Here is a 17,154-nt window from a genome sequence, read left to right on the forward strand (position 1 = left end):
TTTATGTCTTTCATGAGCATGTATTAAACTTTTATTTAACTGAAGGAAACAGGCACCTCTTGACTGAAGAGATGGCTGAAATGGCTTAGGATCAGCTCATCATGAACCTGACCTAAAAGCAGTTTCATTCCAGATTTACAGAATCACATCATACCTCCAGCTGGTTTGGTTACAGAGGCTGTAATCTAAGATCTGAGGAAATGTCTAGGCTAAAATCTCTATTGGAAGGAAAAGAAGTTACCGGAAACATCATTTTCTTACCAGTCATTTACTGAAACCTCTGCTAAATTAAAACTTGCGTTTAATAAAGTAATGTTCCAGTCCTAATCCTGCAAGGACGACCCAGACACTAGGAACACTGTCCATACAGAACTCATTGCTAGTGCAGGGTACAGAGGATTTGTTTAACGTTCAGACTGTTTAGTCCCCAGGTGACTCCACAAGCAGTACTGTCCACAGCCCAGAGGTTTTCTATAGGGAACAGACTGTACATATTACATAAGGTAAATTAATCAAGATGTCGTAAGATACTCAAGACCAATTGTCCTCACCTTGTGAGCTTGGTCCAAGGACTGTTTCCTGAAGTCGAGCTCATCATCCAGGTAGCCCTTTTGCTTGCTGAACAGCTCCTGGGGATGGAAGGAAGAAGCCGTCAGTGCAGCAGCCGCAGTCCTAATGTGACAGCCCTGCCTGCTGCCTGCCCCATCTCTCAGTACCTTTTCATTCTCAAGGTCCAGCATCTTCTGCTGCAGCGCAGACTCCGTCACTTCTATCTGCTGTAGCCACTACGCACAAAACAGAAAGCGGGTGCTTAAGCCCAAAGAGCAGCAGCAGCACGCCTGCGCAATCAGTTGTCACTGTGACTTTAGGCTGTGGCAGCACACGCTGCAAGTACTTATTTAAATTCACTAAGTAAAAGAGGAAAAATTAACTATATTATTACATTTAAAAAAATATATATTGGTGAATGGAAAAAAGCATTGTAAAAGCCTAGCCATTTACCTTCTAATATAATATTGTTAATTAAGTAGCATTTTAAAATAAGCATTGTCTGTATTGCCTGATTTGCCTATTATTTTGATGAAAACTAGTGTAAGTGTAAATCCAGATAAAGAATCATGGCATTTTGTGATTAAACTATCATCTACATCACCAGTGCCCTCAAGTGAGCTATTTTGAGAGGGTCAGATGCTTTCATGACATGTGTTTACTGATGAGTGTTGAGGTTGTTATTACCTTTTCAGCCAATGTGAGAACTGTCCTGGCTTGTATGACAACTACTTGCTCTTCATTGGTCAGATTCTGCACCAAAAGCAGAATATAATTACAACAAATCCCAGTGTCTTGTTATTAATCCACTACTTGGGCCACTGCTGTATTAAATAAATATGAAATTAAATATGTTCGAGGAACAATAAACTAAGGTAAAGAAAATTAGTATTGTAATGTAACATCATTGTAAAAACAATTGTAACTATTCATGCTGAATTCTTACCATATGTACAGTTAATTCTTTTAAAAGTCTCACATTTAACAAAAAAAAGGTGACACTGGATCTATTTTTACTCAACAGGGAATAAACACACATTTACACAAGACAAGATCAAGCTTAGCACAACGTGCCATTGAGCAAAGAGATGCAGTCTGAAGTCCTCAAGTTCATTATATGCACAGTATTTTAATACACAATCTGTATTTCGCACGGCCAAGTCATGATTTTGGAAAATATTTGTTAAGTAGTTAGCTATTCAATTCATGTCTTGTTGCTTTTAAAAAAAACTAGAATACTGAAACTATATTTTGCATTTCATCCCAAAATTTGGTCTTACTCTGACTGCATCTACAGCAGGAGATATGACTCCTCCTAGTTTGGGACCCACGTTGGTTCAGGTCCAGAGAGCCATGAGCTCTCATTCCCACAGGGTAATTATGAAGTTGATAAGAAGGATGACTACGGTGAACTCAGTTAACACACAAGGCTGGGGACGGTGAAAGTGCTGTCCAGCAGGGACGAGAGGAGACTTTTCCTGAAAATTGTCTCTTCCATAAATGTAAGTAATTTTTTTAAAAAAAACAAGTTATGTCACATTAAAAATGAACCATTCACGCAGCATATTAATGACGTCCTTTCCTCTTCTGTGAGTTACCCCTAACCTGACTGCCCTGTCTGTGGGGCAGAGGAGGGCACCGCTGCTCCTCAGCCCTCTTTCTGTGCCTGATCCCACTGACCTCATAGCCTAGAGGTGATTAACTGCATCCCTCTGACTTGAATCTTGCTCTACTCCTAGAGGTACTCTCTCACAGGTTTGCCCTACTCAAAGCAATATTTAATTCATGACAGTTAAGTGGGAAGCAGGTAGGAGCTGCTAGGGGGGCTCTGCAGAAATGCAGTTGAGAAAATGCACGGAAAAGGATGGAATCACTTGCACAGAGGCGGGACATGGGTTTGCTTTCCTGGACTCCCCAACAGCCAGCCGGATTGGTGGCACAGTCTGTGATGTTAAACATGTGAAAACAAGAAAAAAACCCCAAGTAATAACAACAGTCTGCAGTTGGCATAAAGCTATCTGAGTTGAGAACTCAGAACTTCCCCTCGTGTCACATCTGGAAATTAGTTGTTGTATGCAGTAGGGAAAAAAAAAATCAGGAGGAAATACTATTGTAGACTAGAGATCATTCATATAAATAAAGAAGCCAAAGGGAAACAAATGGGAATAGAGAATGTTAAGAAAAGCTATCACTTTTTCTGCCCCTGTTTGTCTCCACGTTGCCTGTTTGGAATGCTGTTCCAAAACACTGCATGGGACTAATCTGACCTTAATAATTCCACTGAAAACAACATTACTACAGGGATTAACACATTAATGGGTATTATCTTTCTACACATTAGCAGGGTCAGTCTTAGCTCCTTGGTGATTAAACTTATATGTGTGTTTTTGTTGCACACAAAAGATTTTAGGATTCTTCATATTTCTGCCAATATCATTAATCAATATCATAAATATCATTAACTGCAGCAGTGGTGAAGATTATTAATTACTTCAATGTGTTTCAGGTCCTCCACTAACTCCTGGCTTGATTTTGTGGGGCAGAGTGTGTAGATATCTATGTAGACTGTAGACAGTGGAGACACGATGGCCCAACTGGCCATCTTATTATTTGCTACTTCTTTTCATGAAGCTGTTGAAACTTTTTGTTGAATATCCTGATTACTATCAAAGGTTTATGGGTTATTAGACAAAATTAAAACACACAGCTGCTAAAATGAAAAGCAAAGCAAATGCAGAGTAAGCAAATAAAGAACTCATGTGAGTAGTGGCCAGGAAAAAAAACAAACACCAAAGTTTCAAAATATTTTCCAAATCATTGAAAAATTAAAGGGAATATTGTGACACCAAAATCCTGCACGGCACTCATCAGAAGGCTGTTAACAAAATCTTAAAATAGCCAGAAAATGCTTAGCTTGTAGCACAGAACTTTGACCACAGGGAGGACAGGCTGTGCAGTAGCAAACCAAGAGAGCTTTGCTAACTTAATGTGAGCACAAATATTTACCAAAGCATGCACAATTTATTAAAGGAACATACACTTACGGCGTTATCCCCTAAAATGTCCAACTTTTTCATCAGCTCTGCTACTACTATGTCCTAACAAGAGAGAAATGGAAAAGCAGGAGTCAGAACAGAGCTTCTGATTTTATTTAGGGAAAGGAAAATACGAAACGAGAATCTCTTACTGTTACACCTTCTGCCTCGCAGTAGACTTGGAGAGGGCTTTTCCCCTCTGTAAAGGGACCATGATGGAAGTTGATGGCAGGTGATCGTCTTTCTCGCTCCTGAAATGACAACACTGGCTTGGTTACCCACTACAGCATGTCACAAACAACAGCTTCACCAAGACCTTGATAAATATGGTTTGAGAAAGGCCCACTCTAACTGAACACACTGCAAAGCAGGACAGATATACATATTAACAGCATTAATATGTTCCCACCATGCTTCTTCATTGGGCACTGATCATAAACACTTACATATTATCTTGAGTACATAATATATTTAAACAAAACTATACACATATACCTAGTATAACATAGATAGCATTTAAAGTTTTCTTATGAGCGGCTGCTTTGTTAATCTCTCTTTGGAGAATTTAAAAAAACAGTTTCTGAGTTTATAGATACTGTTTATACAGGTAATAATACAGAAAACAGAAGGCTCAGTGGAATAACTACAGCAGTCTGGGCCACATAGAATTGTTTAGGTTGAGAAATACTTTGAAGATCATCAAGTCCAACCATTAACCCAGCACTGCCAAGCCTCTCTGCAGGTTTAGCAAGAGGGGAAACACAGTAATGACTCTTGGCAATAAAAAAACCCAAACCCTTTTCCTTTTTTTCCCCACGTATGATCCATTCTGGTTCTATCTCTTTATATTTTCAGGATACACAGAGCATAGTAAAATGTGTATCTACATCATGAGCCAATCTTCTGGATCTTGAAGTTACTTCCGTAGTAAGATTGCCAGAATACCCTATCAAGAATATCAGTATTAATCCCTTGGTGTTTGGGGTTTTTTCCCCTCTCTTATTAGCAGTTTGTACCAAATCATTTGGTCTCCTTTGGTGCAATGTGATGTTTGTACCAAAGGTGGGCAAGTTCCCAAAGCTGCGATGCCCCTGGCCATGGCTCACACAGCCCAGGGCAGGTGGCAGGACCGTGGCTGCAACATGTACTCACCTCAAGCTCCAAGATCCTGAACTCCAGGAGCTCGTTTTGATCCTTAACATCCTGGACATCATGTTTTAAGCGGGCTTCCTCAGCTTCCATTTGTTTTATCTGCAAAACAAAGCAACACATTGTTAGCGCTGTTGGCAACATCGCTGGGCATCTGTCACGCGCTGGCAATGCCAGGGAGACACTGGGGTCAGCATGAGTGCCGAGGGTCTGAGCCACCCCCTGGGGTCTGCGCCAGCAGGGACACGTAGCACCAGTGACAGGGGAACGCGGGGCTTTTCCCAGAGCCGCTGTCCTGGTGCAACCTCACGCCAGGACATGGTATGGGGCAGCAGGGAATGCTGAATGCCAGAAACCTACTTTTTCTGGCAGGTTTAGAAGGATCATGTTACTATATGTTAATTATTTCCAGTAGAGCTGTGTGCTACAGGTTGAAAGATTGCACCTTCTGCATTCCTTAAGCTACAAATGTTATTTAAATAACACAAATGGAAACATTGAACACCTTTTCTACCAGTTCTTGATTTCTTCTATACAACGCTTGCTTCTCCTCAATCCACTTCATGTCCTTAAAAAAGAAATGACCAACATCGCAGGTGAAGCTGGCAATGTTTAGCACAAACAAGGTAGCAAGTACTTTATTAAATCATGCATAAAGGGAAGAGGGACAGAACAATATTGCATATGAAATTATAATTCCATTATTTCCTAAAATAATTTCATAAGCTAAGCTTTTCAATCTTCTTTTAAGAGCATCTGTAGTATACAGATGGAGTAGAAACACTCTGATGATTAAAAAACTCGGATAAAAAATTGATATGCTTAAAAGAGATATTTCTAGCTATGTATCTACTATTAAATTTATATTACACTGAATACAAATTACATATTTCTGAACATTAGGCAAAATAAACCTTATTTTGAAACTAATTTCTTCGTTTGATGAATACATTAAACCCACAAACCCCAGCATATTATGTATCAGCAAAGTTAACAATAATAAGAGGTTAAGCCAGAAAGGGAATGATCAGATGATTTAATATTATTTTAAAGTTCTCAAAAACCATTTTGGTTCTTTTCTCTCCCCTCCCCCCCCCCCCCCCCCCCCGGCCCCCCTTTATTTTTTCTTGCCTGGAAAACTAAACCGCAAGCTGAAATCAGCCTGGAAACGTTTCTTGTGTATCCCTAGTCCGGCTGTGTTGTATGAAATAAACCAGCTATTGAAAAGCCGCATCAGGATTATTCTTTACATTCACGAACAGTGAGTAGCACCTGCAGCGTTACATGGCAGTGTGACCAGACGCGTCCCCGAGCCCCCTCCCGCCGCGGCACAGGCTGAGGAAGGGCCGTGGCATTACCTGCCCCTGCTCAGCAAGGGCCCTCTCCAGGTCCTCGATCTGAGCCTGAGCACGGTGTATCTCCGCTTGGAGCTGCTCACGTGTCTGTAGGATGTGACGGAAAAAAGAAAGAAAAAAAATTATCAAACTTTCTCTAAAAGACAAAAGCTAACACAGGTACAGAAAATACTTAAAACATCAAATACTTTTACAAAAGTTATTTTTGAAGTTCTTTGGCAGGATAAATTTGCAGCTAAGCACGCAGCATTAGTCACTAATCATAAAAAGAAGTCCGTAAGATAGGACAATAGTTTTGACACGTAAGTCAAGATTCATATAAACGGCATCCCACTGGGCAGATAGCAGGACTGCAAAATATAAACAGCTTTTTACAGCTGGTTATGGCAGTCTGCAGTGAGCAGCCTTCCCTGCTCGAGGAGAAAGTGTTTTAAAAAGCCAGTGTAATACAAAGATTCTCCACAAAACCAATCAAACATTATTATACCAGAATTCTGGGCACACCTGTATCCTTTGAATGTTTGATACGTTAAAAAGCTCAGGAGAGACCGTACACGTAAGGCTGCAAACTGGCAAACGGTGCTGGCCTTTATGTATCTAGTACCCTGTCTCATGGTCTTACTGTATTGTGTGTAGTTTTTTACTACACTTGTAGCTTCAAGCTTATTTAAATATACACCACCTTCCTACACATGTTTTCTGGAGAATAAATGTAATTATTATTAGTTGTTTTATTTCTTAAATATTGGCTTTTAGAACATTTTCTTCCCTCAAAGCATTGATCTTCTATTAATCTTGTTATTTACAATGAAAATGACCTTATTTGTTTGTATTAATTATTCTCTCTTTTTGTCTCACTATGGATAAAGTAAAATCAAGTCACTTTTCAAGCTGGGCATGTCTGGTTTCATTACAATTTTCTTTACATGTACAATCCTTAACACCTCAGAGCAGAATTCTTGCTTCTGGGAATGTTAGTTTTAATGCATTTGGGGCGTTCAGAGAGAGTGAGATGATTTACAGTTGCCAAACAGGGAGGTCGCTAGGAGACAAGGGATGCTGCTGAATCTGGGTGGCTGAGAGGTACTCACCAGCGGAGAGAGTGGTGAAATTACCGGCTAATTCTTTGAATTAGTCCGTGGAAGAAAACCAGACTAGTTATATAGCTAGGAAAGCCAAAATATTGTTGTGAAGATAGAATTCAGCTAGAAGAATCTGGCTGTTTGGTTTATGCCTAACTGGAGCCGGGGAAGTGCCCGAGGTTGGCACAGTCGCAGCTCGGTGGTGTGTGGTGCTGTGCCACAGCTGCCGGAGGTGTCCCCACCAGAGGACCAGACAGGGTGATGTGGGTGTCTCCCACCACTGTCATCCTCACCCTGAACTACTGCAAGTGCTCCTGGATAACATGTTCGCAGAATAGATACAGAGCCAAATTAAGACTTTGTAGTTACATTTCTCCTATTAAACTTCAAACTGTTAGAACAGAATTTGTCCCCTTATTTACTGTGCTCACTCTTGCCTTCTGTGCATGATAGGTCCCGCCAGCTCCCCGTAATATACAACTTAATCATAATATAGGTAATCGTTTATGCCAGATGTTTGAAGCCACATAGGCTGTGAGAGCAGATAGGCAGGCAAGAATAGCATAGGACACTTTCCAATTTAATTAAGAAAAAGAATCTCAGCTATAAACCTTCTAAACATGTTATAAGGAATCCTGTGATCACACAGAACCCAGAAGGAATTAAATACCAATAATATTTAAGGCTATTTGTCCTAGATTTTTATAGAAAAAGAGCTTAACTTTAAGCATTTTCCATAAAAGTTCTCTGAATTTCTTAAAAAAAAAAAAAAAAAAAAAGAGGTGAAAAGACTAAACTGTAGCCATGGTGGTTCCTCCAGCAAACCAGAACTTTGTGGAGAGGCTAGCCAGGCCAGCTGGAGTTAGAGACCCCAGCGCCCACCCGTGCAGCCAGGTCCCCGGCCTGCACTCAGCCGGCAGAGTGCTGGGGGGCTGGCTGAGCCCAGGTCAGCTTGAGAGCAACTGAAGCAAGTACAACTGGAATCCCCCATACAATTACAATCCTTTATTTTCATGTAATATAAGCCATTTAGACCTTAACTTCTCGTTCTGCATCCAATGTTCCTCCGACCTGTTCTTGCAATAGGGCGTATGCTCGTTGCAGAGCCTGGTACTCCATTGTCAGCTGCCGAAACCGCAGTTCTGTCTCTTCCTTGGCCATGCCCTGGAATTAAAAACAAAGACGTATTGCACCAGTTGCCTTTTTTCTGCAATGAAACTAATAAATATTATAAGAGTAGATTATTTTCACTTTCTCTAAAAAATGCCAGAATTATTATTTTCAAAACACAATTTGAGAAGCACAGTACTAAGGATCTTGTTTATGTGCCCTTGGACTATTTCTCTTTTCTCCCCTAGACATCTCTTCCACACACTTACTTCAAGAAAACACAATTTAGAACAGAAAAAAAAAAAAAAAAAGATAATTCCTCCTACCTTGGAAAGATAAAAACTTGCCATCCATATAACATACTAATGACTGAATCTCCCTTTATTACTGTAACAGGCAAAGTCATCACATTTAAAGGTGAAAATTCAACTTTCTTGAAAGAACAAAAGATTTCCCATCTGGGGAATAAGCCAATCCTGACAGTCTCACTCAATTATTAAAACACTAATCTAGAGTTAATACTTGTAGAAATGGTGACATCAACATGAAAAGAACCCTTCATCTTCTTCACTCTCCTTACAATATCCAGACTGAATGCTTTCATGTCAGGTTGATCAGAATATTTCATTTGATCTGAAATGAAATTATACTGCTGGTTGCATGCATAAACTTCGTACTATCAGAAAAGGAAAAAAAAATGTCAACACAGGAATGAAAAATAAATAGGCTCATACATATAAAAATACATTCGGATTTCCTGCAGTGCAGCACACACCTGGTAACCAGTCCTGTACTGTTTACAATGCAAATAGCAATTCTTCAGGTTCCCCTTTTAACAGATCTAATTACAACCCATGAAACAGAGGAAATGGCAGATGAAAAATTGCAGCCAACATAGGATAAAAAGACTGCAAGTCATTATTAGCAATTTTTTGTTTATTACAAGAGTCATGTTAAACCCAGAAACGTGTAGTGGTACATTGATCTGACACACACATGGGAATACATTTGTAGGGAAGCCCTGCAAAACGCCAGGAATAACTATTATTATTTGTATTACCAGCCCTGTTGTGTACTCTGCGTTCAGAGACTCCAGAAAAGTCATGACCTCAATATACTGGCGAGGGGACAGCCTGTCCTCTGAGGCTGGTGCTTTGTGGGGTTGCTAGCTTCCCCTTCCAGAAACACATACCTTATCGCTTAAGGCTCTGCTCTGTGCCGAGGTCAAAATGACAAATAGAAGGACCTGAAGGAAACTATAGGTGTGCAAACCTGCAGTAAATCTCAGTGTGAACACAGCTTCCTAGGGCTGTCCAGCTTCTCAGCCTTTTTAGACCTCTAACCTGTCAGCTCATTATAAATCTAATATTCTTAGGATATAATATTTCCAGCTTGTCTGGAAGTTGTGAAATTCCTGAAGACTTGCAATCCAGAGATATTAACCAACACACACAAGAATTAAATTGAACACAATATTTTAAATTTTCTAGCTAGAGGTGACAGATGACAGACGTAACAGACCAGGAATTTCATTAAAAAATAGTAGCAAGGGTTCAAAACAAAGTAACACATTTTTAATGAATACCTCTTCCAAGTCATCTTCAGGCGTGCAAGGGGTTTGATCCGTGCGGTCGGTTTGGTATGAGATAGAGGAACCATCAGACTCCAGGGAAGCTTCTTCATCGTAGCCAAAAAACGTCTCCACAACTGGCTTCTGACAGAGACAAGGTGTCAGCGAGTGTGGCCGCGCCATGCGGCAGCAGCGCCATCGGCTGTGCCAGGACACGCGGCTGAACTCTGCACCTCTGCAGGATTTGGACTTTCAGAAGAACCTCAATTCCAGATTACTGGTAATTCTCACTCTATTGCTTTTTAAAAAAATTATTCAGTTCTTTGCATGTGTACATGCACAAAGTTTTTTCACCCCATGATATTGCTCTAACGATAGCTAAAACCATTCAAATCACTGAATTGCTGTATTTGTTATTCAGTATCACAGTGTGCAACCTCAAAGCCCTTTTCTCCCCTTTTTTTTTTTAATGTATTTTCTTCCTGATTTTTCTAGCTAAGGCAGAGCTTTTACTTCTTTGTGTGTTCATCTCGGTGTGAGATGGGAGTTGCATACTGAAACGTTTTTGTTAATACATCGTCATCACCATGATGTCCCTCCTGTCATTAACACAACTGTCACATGAAAAGTTAGATTTTCAAGAAATATACTTCTTGGAAATTTGAAGTTAATCACCACAGCAATTTTTTACAGTTTGAAGAAAATCACTTTTCCACTCAAAGTGGTTTTGTGTTTAAAAGAATGAGGGTAGTGGTGGTAAAGAAAGATTTACTGTTAAATCTTTAAATGCTTGAAAGCCAAAGACGACATTTCAAAAGCAGTTCTAAAGTTATTTAATTGTTGATTTACAAACACACTTTTGGAACTTGGCTTTTTGTTTCAGTTTGCTGGGATAAGTTTCCAAGGAGACAAAACCTAATTCTCAATGCCTGGATGCCATTTGTGGGATGACTGGAGTTACGGAGTTATCTGACATCGACCGCAACTTGTTATTTATAGATTCATTAGCTCCAGCGCCACCCGAATTCTTCATATATAGAACACAGCTTGCTCTCAGTTCCTGACATTATACCTTACGATGTCATTACAGTGTTAATATTTATATTAACATCCTGCCGAATATTCATCAACTAACATTTTCTTTTTCCCTGAGCTCTAACCGTTCCTTCTTGTAACCAGCAATTTTTGCATGTTACTAAACTCCATAATGAATTATTTACAACTTACATATGTTTTCAGGCAGTGCCATTAAAAGATCATTTTGAGATGTGTTAATTCATAAAATCTGTCTCATCTTAAGACAAGCACATACCACTGAAGTCCCACAGGATTGCTGGAGGTGAACGCAGAGCATGCAAACGCTCGCAATGAGCAATGTGAACGGTTCCCCCTACCCTACCTGGTCTTTCCTGAATATCCCAATACAGTCTATGAATGTCCTTGAACTACATGACCCAGATTTAAGATTAGGATGCGTTTGCAGACCCTAGAGGAGAACGTTCCCCCACATGGCTCCAAGGTGCTCCGAGCACCCTGCCAAGCCCGCATGCCCATCAGCACACCACAATACAAGCATGTTTTTTTTACCTTAGGAATTCTTGTCATTTTTTTCCTTTGTTTCCTATACCTTAATAGCTTATCACGTTCCTGAAAGAATCAGATACATGTGTTAACTATTATCAGAGAGCTGTTGTTTAAATTAACTGTGTCAGTACTAGCAGTCATTGGGCAATCAACAAATAGTAACGTCAATGCCGGCCACTGCCTCAAAATGAAATAATCATGCCTTCATCAGCCAGAATGTTAGTTTTACTCCAACATCTTCAAAGTCTGCCATATGGAGGCAGCAATTGCTCTTTATGTTCCTGAAAATGAAAAGAGCCGACGCTTTCAGGCTCCGTTGACTTTTCTAAGGAGCTCCAGGTTCCCAGTCCCACTGAAAAAAGGTTTCAGCGTTTATGGCTGCCAGGAAATTTTTCTGTCAGTGGAAATTATAATGCTTTTCATCATTTTGGCGATTTTTTATTTATTTACTGGGAAAAAAAAAAGTCTTTATTCTGGATTGAAAATATAGGCAAAGTCCAGGACTGCAGAAAGTAAAGTTCTAAAGGGAAACCCCTCATAATCCTCCATGTTAACCATTTGGTAAAAGGATGCAAAGACATTGTGGGACACTGATAATGTGCCACTACCATCAGCCCAACGGCAAACTCTAACAGCAGCAGCAGTGACAGAAGAAAATCAAAGGCTCGTTTTGCTCGGCCGCCCAAGCTTTGCTGCACAGTTGGCAATGAAGAACAAAACAGTACACATTTCATCAATACCTATTAGTGGCTTAACTTCACAAAATCTCTACTGAGAATAACAAATGGATGAGTCAGGCAAGGGCAGTGACTGAGAACATGCCAGCATGGGTGAGACAAAGCTAGTAGTAATCAGACTCTAAAAAAAATAATGCAATTCCTACGTGGCAGAGCTGTCCCAGGTATAGGGGGCGCTCGCTACAGGCCGTCGGGACAGGGTGGCCACAGATGCCTCTGAGGTCATCCCAAGGGTGAAAAAAAAGCTTTCCTCTCTCACCAGGGCTTTCTGCCCCACTATCACTACATTTTCCTCCAGTGAACAACTTCTGCTGATACGGTCTTTGACAACATCTACGCTGAGAAAACCAGTGTGTTAGCTTGCTGCCTGAACGGAGATGTGAGCATAAATATTATTATACCCTGCATGCTTTTTGTCAATAGCAACTTAAAGCATACAAAGATGAGGATGAAGTTAACATCATTCTTACCATGACACTCTTCACATAGCCAGCAGTTTCCAGTGTCTAATGAAAAAGAATGAAATAATGTCAGTAAGTGTACAGTTATTTTTTTTTTTAAAAAAGGTATTTTCTCAAGGAGTATTATGATTTCACTTTTTTCTGTTTCCAAAGAGTAAGAACATGTTAACAAAGAAGCAAAACCCCAAACACAACATTGCAGACAGCCCCCTTGTACTCAGCAATCTTTAGCCCTGATGCTGTCTCCAGCTAAAGGAGCTCTGGCATTTTCTCTCACAGGTGCAGGATCTGGCCACCAGCATATCTACTGGATGTCCTGCAATGGTTCTGTCATGCAAGTGCAATGTAGATTGAAAGGGTTTTTCCAAACACTATACCACAGATAACTTATATTCAATTCGGATACTAGCCATCCTGTAAATGCCTACCATGTTCCACTGCTGTGAGCTGTGCCCATTCACTCACAGAGCGCCCAGGCACCCCTTGCTTAGCCTTCCTGCTCTTCTGCTATGGCCTTAGTTGGCCTCGTGTGAGCGCGGCAGCATCATCTCACCTTGGACAGTTCGTCAATGATGTTTTGCTGTTCAATAACTTGTAGTCTCAGGAAATCAACTTCTCTTTCTTCCTGGCTGTGGTCAAGGTCATTTAAAGAGCTTGGTCTCCTTATTGTTCCAGCTCTTTGCCTCTAACAAAAAACCAAACACACACACACGCAGAAGAAACGATCAGAAGGCTTTGCCAAAGAACAGCATATAACCCTCCCCTGCACAGCTAGTGATGCATCTAACCTAATGGCTGTTCTGGCAGCTACCCTGCTTCCCTTTTGCTGAGCGTTACATCTCTGCTGCAAACACGCCAGTTAGTCCTGCTCCTCAGACTGCTGTGTGAAGCTCGTGGTCACTGGAGAGGGCAGTGGGCATGCAGGGCCATTGCACCCGCCTGTTTGCCTGACCAAGATGGGGGCTAGCAGCGGCTCAGCTGCATGGGCTCTTCAGTCCTGCCAGGAGCCGTGTGGCTTTCTCCTGCAGGAGAAGGGATTGTGACAGCTCGCTCTGGGTTGCCCTCATCCATTTTGACCTGCAGCAGCCTCAGAGCTGCAGCACCCATGGGGATGGCCTCAGCCCTCCCACATTCACGTGATGTCAACATCTACTTGCTAACCACTATCACTCACTAACAACATTCACCTGGGAAAAAAGGAAGGGTCACAAGTCCAGATTTCCTATGGATTATGAGGGGATTCTGGTACAAAAGTCAAAGGTGAAGAGGGCTGCCCACGTGGAAGCTGAGCAGCTGGTGGCTGAGCCATCACCTGGTCAAAATGTGCAAAGTTCATGCAATTTCTTTTCTTCAGAACTATTGGTTTTTAAAGCTAAATTAAAACATTTTGTGCAAAACAAAGCATGTTCAAGCCACAAACTGCTCAGCAGCACACCACAGAACACCACAGCAAGCACTGGGAAGGGGAAAGTTTCCTATCGAACTTGCAAGTTTAGGATGATGCCTGACTTCATCAGCCCTGTGAGTACTATATTACAAGTTCTTCCCAGAGCACACGGAGACTTACCATTGCTATATTTTCTTGTGTTACAAATTTTAATTTATTTTCCATTCGACGTAAGGCATGTGACAGTTCTTCATTCTTTCTACTAAGGCGTTTATTTTTGTCCAAAATGGGCTTGTACTGACTTTCAGCCTCTCTAAGACGTTTCAACTGGAAGATAAAGAGAGAATTAACACCTCGGGAGCTGTCATTTTTCATCAAATATATTAATAATTTTCTTTAACTCTCACATGAGCAGTATTTTCTCCTAATGCAAAGCAGAATTGATCAAAAACTCTTGGTATTTTCCATTGGGAAGCAGACTGTTCCTCCTTCATGAGATATTCAATCTGTGCGACAAGTGTACCATGTGGGGAATGTATTTATTTTAAAAAAATCAATAATTCCAGATAACGCCATCTTAAAATGTCATTGTTATATGAGCAAAGATGAGTGTGGTATGCCTACCACCAAACACAGAGTGTAAGGAGGAAACAGCTACTCCTGAATGATTTCCAAACAGTCCAGGAGAAAACATCTTGACATCCTGGGGGCAAGGCACAACCATGGCAGCACGTTCACCAGCAACCATTGCTGCACTCACCAGCTCGTTCCTCTCCTCTGACAACAGAGCGTTCCGGTCCTCCAGCTTCCTAATGATGGCACTCAGTTCAGCGATTTTAAGTTGGAAACGCCGGGCATCCTTTTCATCCAACTGCTGTTCCTAAAACAAAGATCAACTGCAAATAACTGTTCATAAGTGTACACGCAATATCAAAATTTTCTAAAGTTCAAACTTTTCCTTATCCCAAATCCAAACATTTCCAAACATTACACGGCAGAGTGTAACCTATGCAACCTAACTGACCACTGAAAGCTGCAGGATGAGACCAACAGAAAGTTAGGAGTGAAAATGTAACAAAGTATGCAAATGCAGAAGTATGTGTATGCAAATACAAAGTCATGAATGGTAAACTTGGAAATAGAAAAGAAAATATCAAAAATTAAGGCAATGCTTCCAAAGTATGCCGCTGTTGAACTGAGTGCTTCAGACACATCACCCACTCTGAGGACTTTATTGTAAGAAAATGATTATTAAAAATACTGCAGTACAGATGGGGAAAATTCATGCAATTATACCATTGCATAAGCTCTTCTTCCATAAAGCTTTGGCCCTTGTTGGGTTCTAAAGGGTCACTAGTGAGGCCAAAGGGGTAGTACTTTATCTGAGTGAAAATGCTTAAATCAAATTATAAATGAGTAGAAATATAGGTAGACATGTACTTGTTCAGAATCAGAGAGAAGTTAAATCTATTTACAAATGTGACAGACGTTTCCCCCTTCTCTAGGACTTGTTCTGGTGTCTGGCAGAAGTTGAGTACGAATTGAAACAAGCAAATTAGTGTCCGTAGTGCTGGTGGCACTTTTGGGAGGTCTAGGGTTCCTCATTCAACAGGTGCAGGAGAGGCTTGGGACAAAGAATAAAATAGTTTGGTTTGCTCATGTGTAAGTATTTACACTTCTACTGAGAAAATTAAGGCTGTTGCAAAAGAAATCTTGATGAGAATCAGCAATGAAGAAAATTTGCGTACGTCAGATATATGAGGTCAGTTAGCTGAGGATATTTTAATATTAGCAAATTAAGGCAAAAGCAGAAAGGTGCCATAATTATATTAAGAAAGCCATTGTGAAAGGGTGACTAAAATTTAATGTTCTGGATATTGCATTGTAGAAAAGAAATAGGAGAGAATAGGTTAGCAGGTATTTCATTCACTGTCTGGTTCACTGAAAGCGAGAGCACTTAGCAGCACAAAAACCTGAGTTAGCAGTGGTGTTCCAGGAGAAGTGCAGGATTTTCCCATGCTTTCATGCACCAATTACTTTCCCCTGTTTCTCTTTGTAAACTGGCATTGTCTATCTGCTCACAAAATCCATTGTTAGCAGTTCCAAAAGCTAGCACACATACATTACTTGGTTAGAAACGCATTTGCATCATTTGTTGGCAAAATTGTGTCAAACTGTCAAAATTAAGGCAGGTGGCAGAAGTATGGTACAGTGAGGAAAAGGAAGAGAAAAAGAACAGAAAAATTTCACCCTGCTAACAAAACCAAACCAAACAAACCAGAAAACAAAACGACAAAAAAGCAAAAGCTCTCCCATAACAAGGTTTCATTTTAAATCGCAAAGGTTTGGCTAACAAACGAGAGGAAGAAATTGGTGCCTCAGGCTTTCCCCTGCACGGCTATGGGAAAGCTGTTGCTCAAGGGTGCACTCATCAAGATTCTGTCACTTTGTGCCATTTTGTCACTCTGTCTGCTCGTTCGTTTAGGTGAAACCATGTGAAAGTGCTTACGGGGCTTCCCGAATGATCTGAAGCGTCTCCTGCACCACTTGCATAAGGAAGTTCCCGCTTGGGGCTGCTCAGATGCCGATCAGACTCTTTGATCTGGGAAAGTTGTTCATCTAAAGCCTCCTTTTGGAGCTGCAGTCTCTGAGCATACCCGGCTTGAACCCCTAACTCTCTCTCCAGCACGTAGACTGCTCTGTCTTTAAACTTAATCTCCTCCATCTACAAGGAGAACAGAACACAATCACACAGGCAGGCAGTGGCTTGATGACAACAGAGCATCTTATGACCCCAAGCGTGGCCAGAGAACAGTTGCACAGAGCCAAGACCCCTCAACATGGAAAATACAACAACACTCTCTTGGAATTAGAACAGCAACGAATATTTGACAGTGAACATATAAATTTAATTACTCAACCAACTTAGGAACATTGCTCTTCTTCTGCGGGCCACCCAGAATAAAATCTCTGTTCAGCAGGAATTTTTTCATTAAAATGACTGGGAAATATCCGTATTCTTAGTACCATATCAGAATAGCTTAAAAAAAAAATAAAAATCAAAGCCTAACAGTCCTATTACAATTTGGATCAGTTCACTCAAAATATTGTAATGATTTTTGCAGCATTTAGCTT

The 17,154-nt window shown here is 40.7% G+C and overlaps 1 protein-coding gene across 16 annotated transcripts in view; it reads right to left on the reverse strand.

Moving 5' to 3' along the window:
• The window catches only part of JAKMIP3 (Janus kinase and microtubule interacting protein 3), an 89,658-nt gene that overhangs the window by 23,360 nt on the left and 49,144 nt on the right, over positions 1-17,154 (reverse strand). For 6 of the 16 annotated variants that reach the window (XM_037400658.1, XM_037400650.1, XM_037400651.1 and 3 more), the window contains 16 exons: positions 16,529-16,744; positions 14,780-14,899; positions 14,200-14,346; positions 13,186-13,317; positions 12,642-12,677; positions 11,438-11,497; positions 9,866-9,994; positions 8,206-8,334; positions 6,092-6,175; positions 5,239-5,301; positions 4,737-4,835; positions 3,737-3,835; positions 3,588-3,647; positions 1,237-1,302; positions 717-785; positions 552-629 (listed from right to left, as the gene is read on the reverse strand). In XM_037400658.1, the coding sequence (XP_037256555.1) occupies positions 552-629; positions 717-785; positions 1,237-1,302; positions 3,588-3,647; positions 3,737-3,835; positions 4,737-4,835; positions 5,239-5,301; positions 6,092-6,175; positions 8,206-8,334; positions 9,866-9,994; positions 11,438-11,497; positions 12,642-12,677; positions 13,186-13,317; positions 14,200-14,346; positions 14,780-14,899; positions 16,529-16,744 (1,587 nt within the window). The remainder of the gene's footprint in view (positions 1-551; positions 630-716; positions 786-1,236; positions 1,303-3,587; positions 3,648-3,736; positions 3,836-4,736; positions 4,836-5,238; positions 5,302-6,091; positions 6,176-8,205; positions 8,335-9,865; positions 9,995-11,437; positions 11,498-12,641; positions 12,678-13,185; positions 13,318-14,199; positions 14,347-14,779; positions 14,900-16,528; positions 16,745-17,154) is intronic. The other 10 variants (XM_037400659.1, XM_037400655.1, XM_037400661.1 and 7 more) reach the window with 7 other exon arrangements.

The sequence above is a fragment of the Falco rusticolus genome, chromosome 9 (genome assembly GCF_015220075.1).
Source record: "Falco rusticolus isolate bFalRus1 chromosome 9, bFalRus1.pri, whole genome shotgun sequence".
NCBI lineage: Eukaryota > Metazoa > Chordata > Aves > Falconiformes > Falconidae > Falco > Falco rusticolus.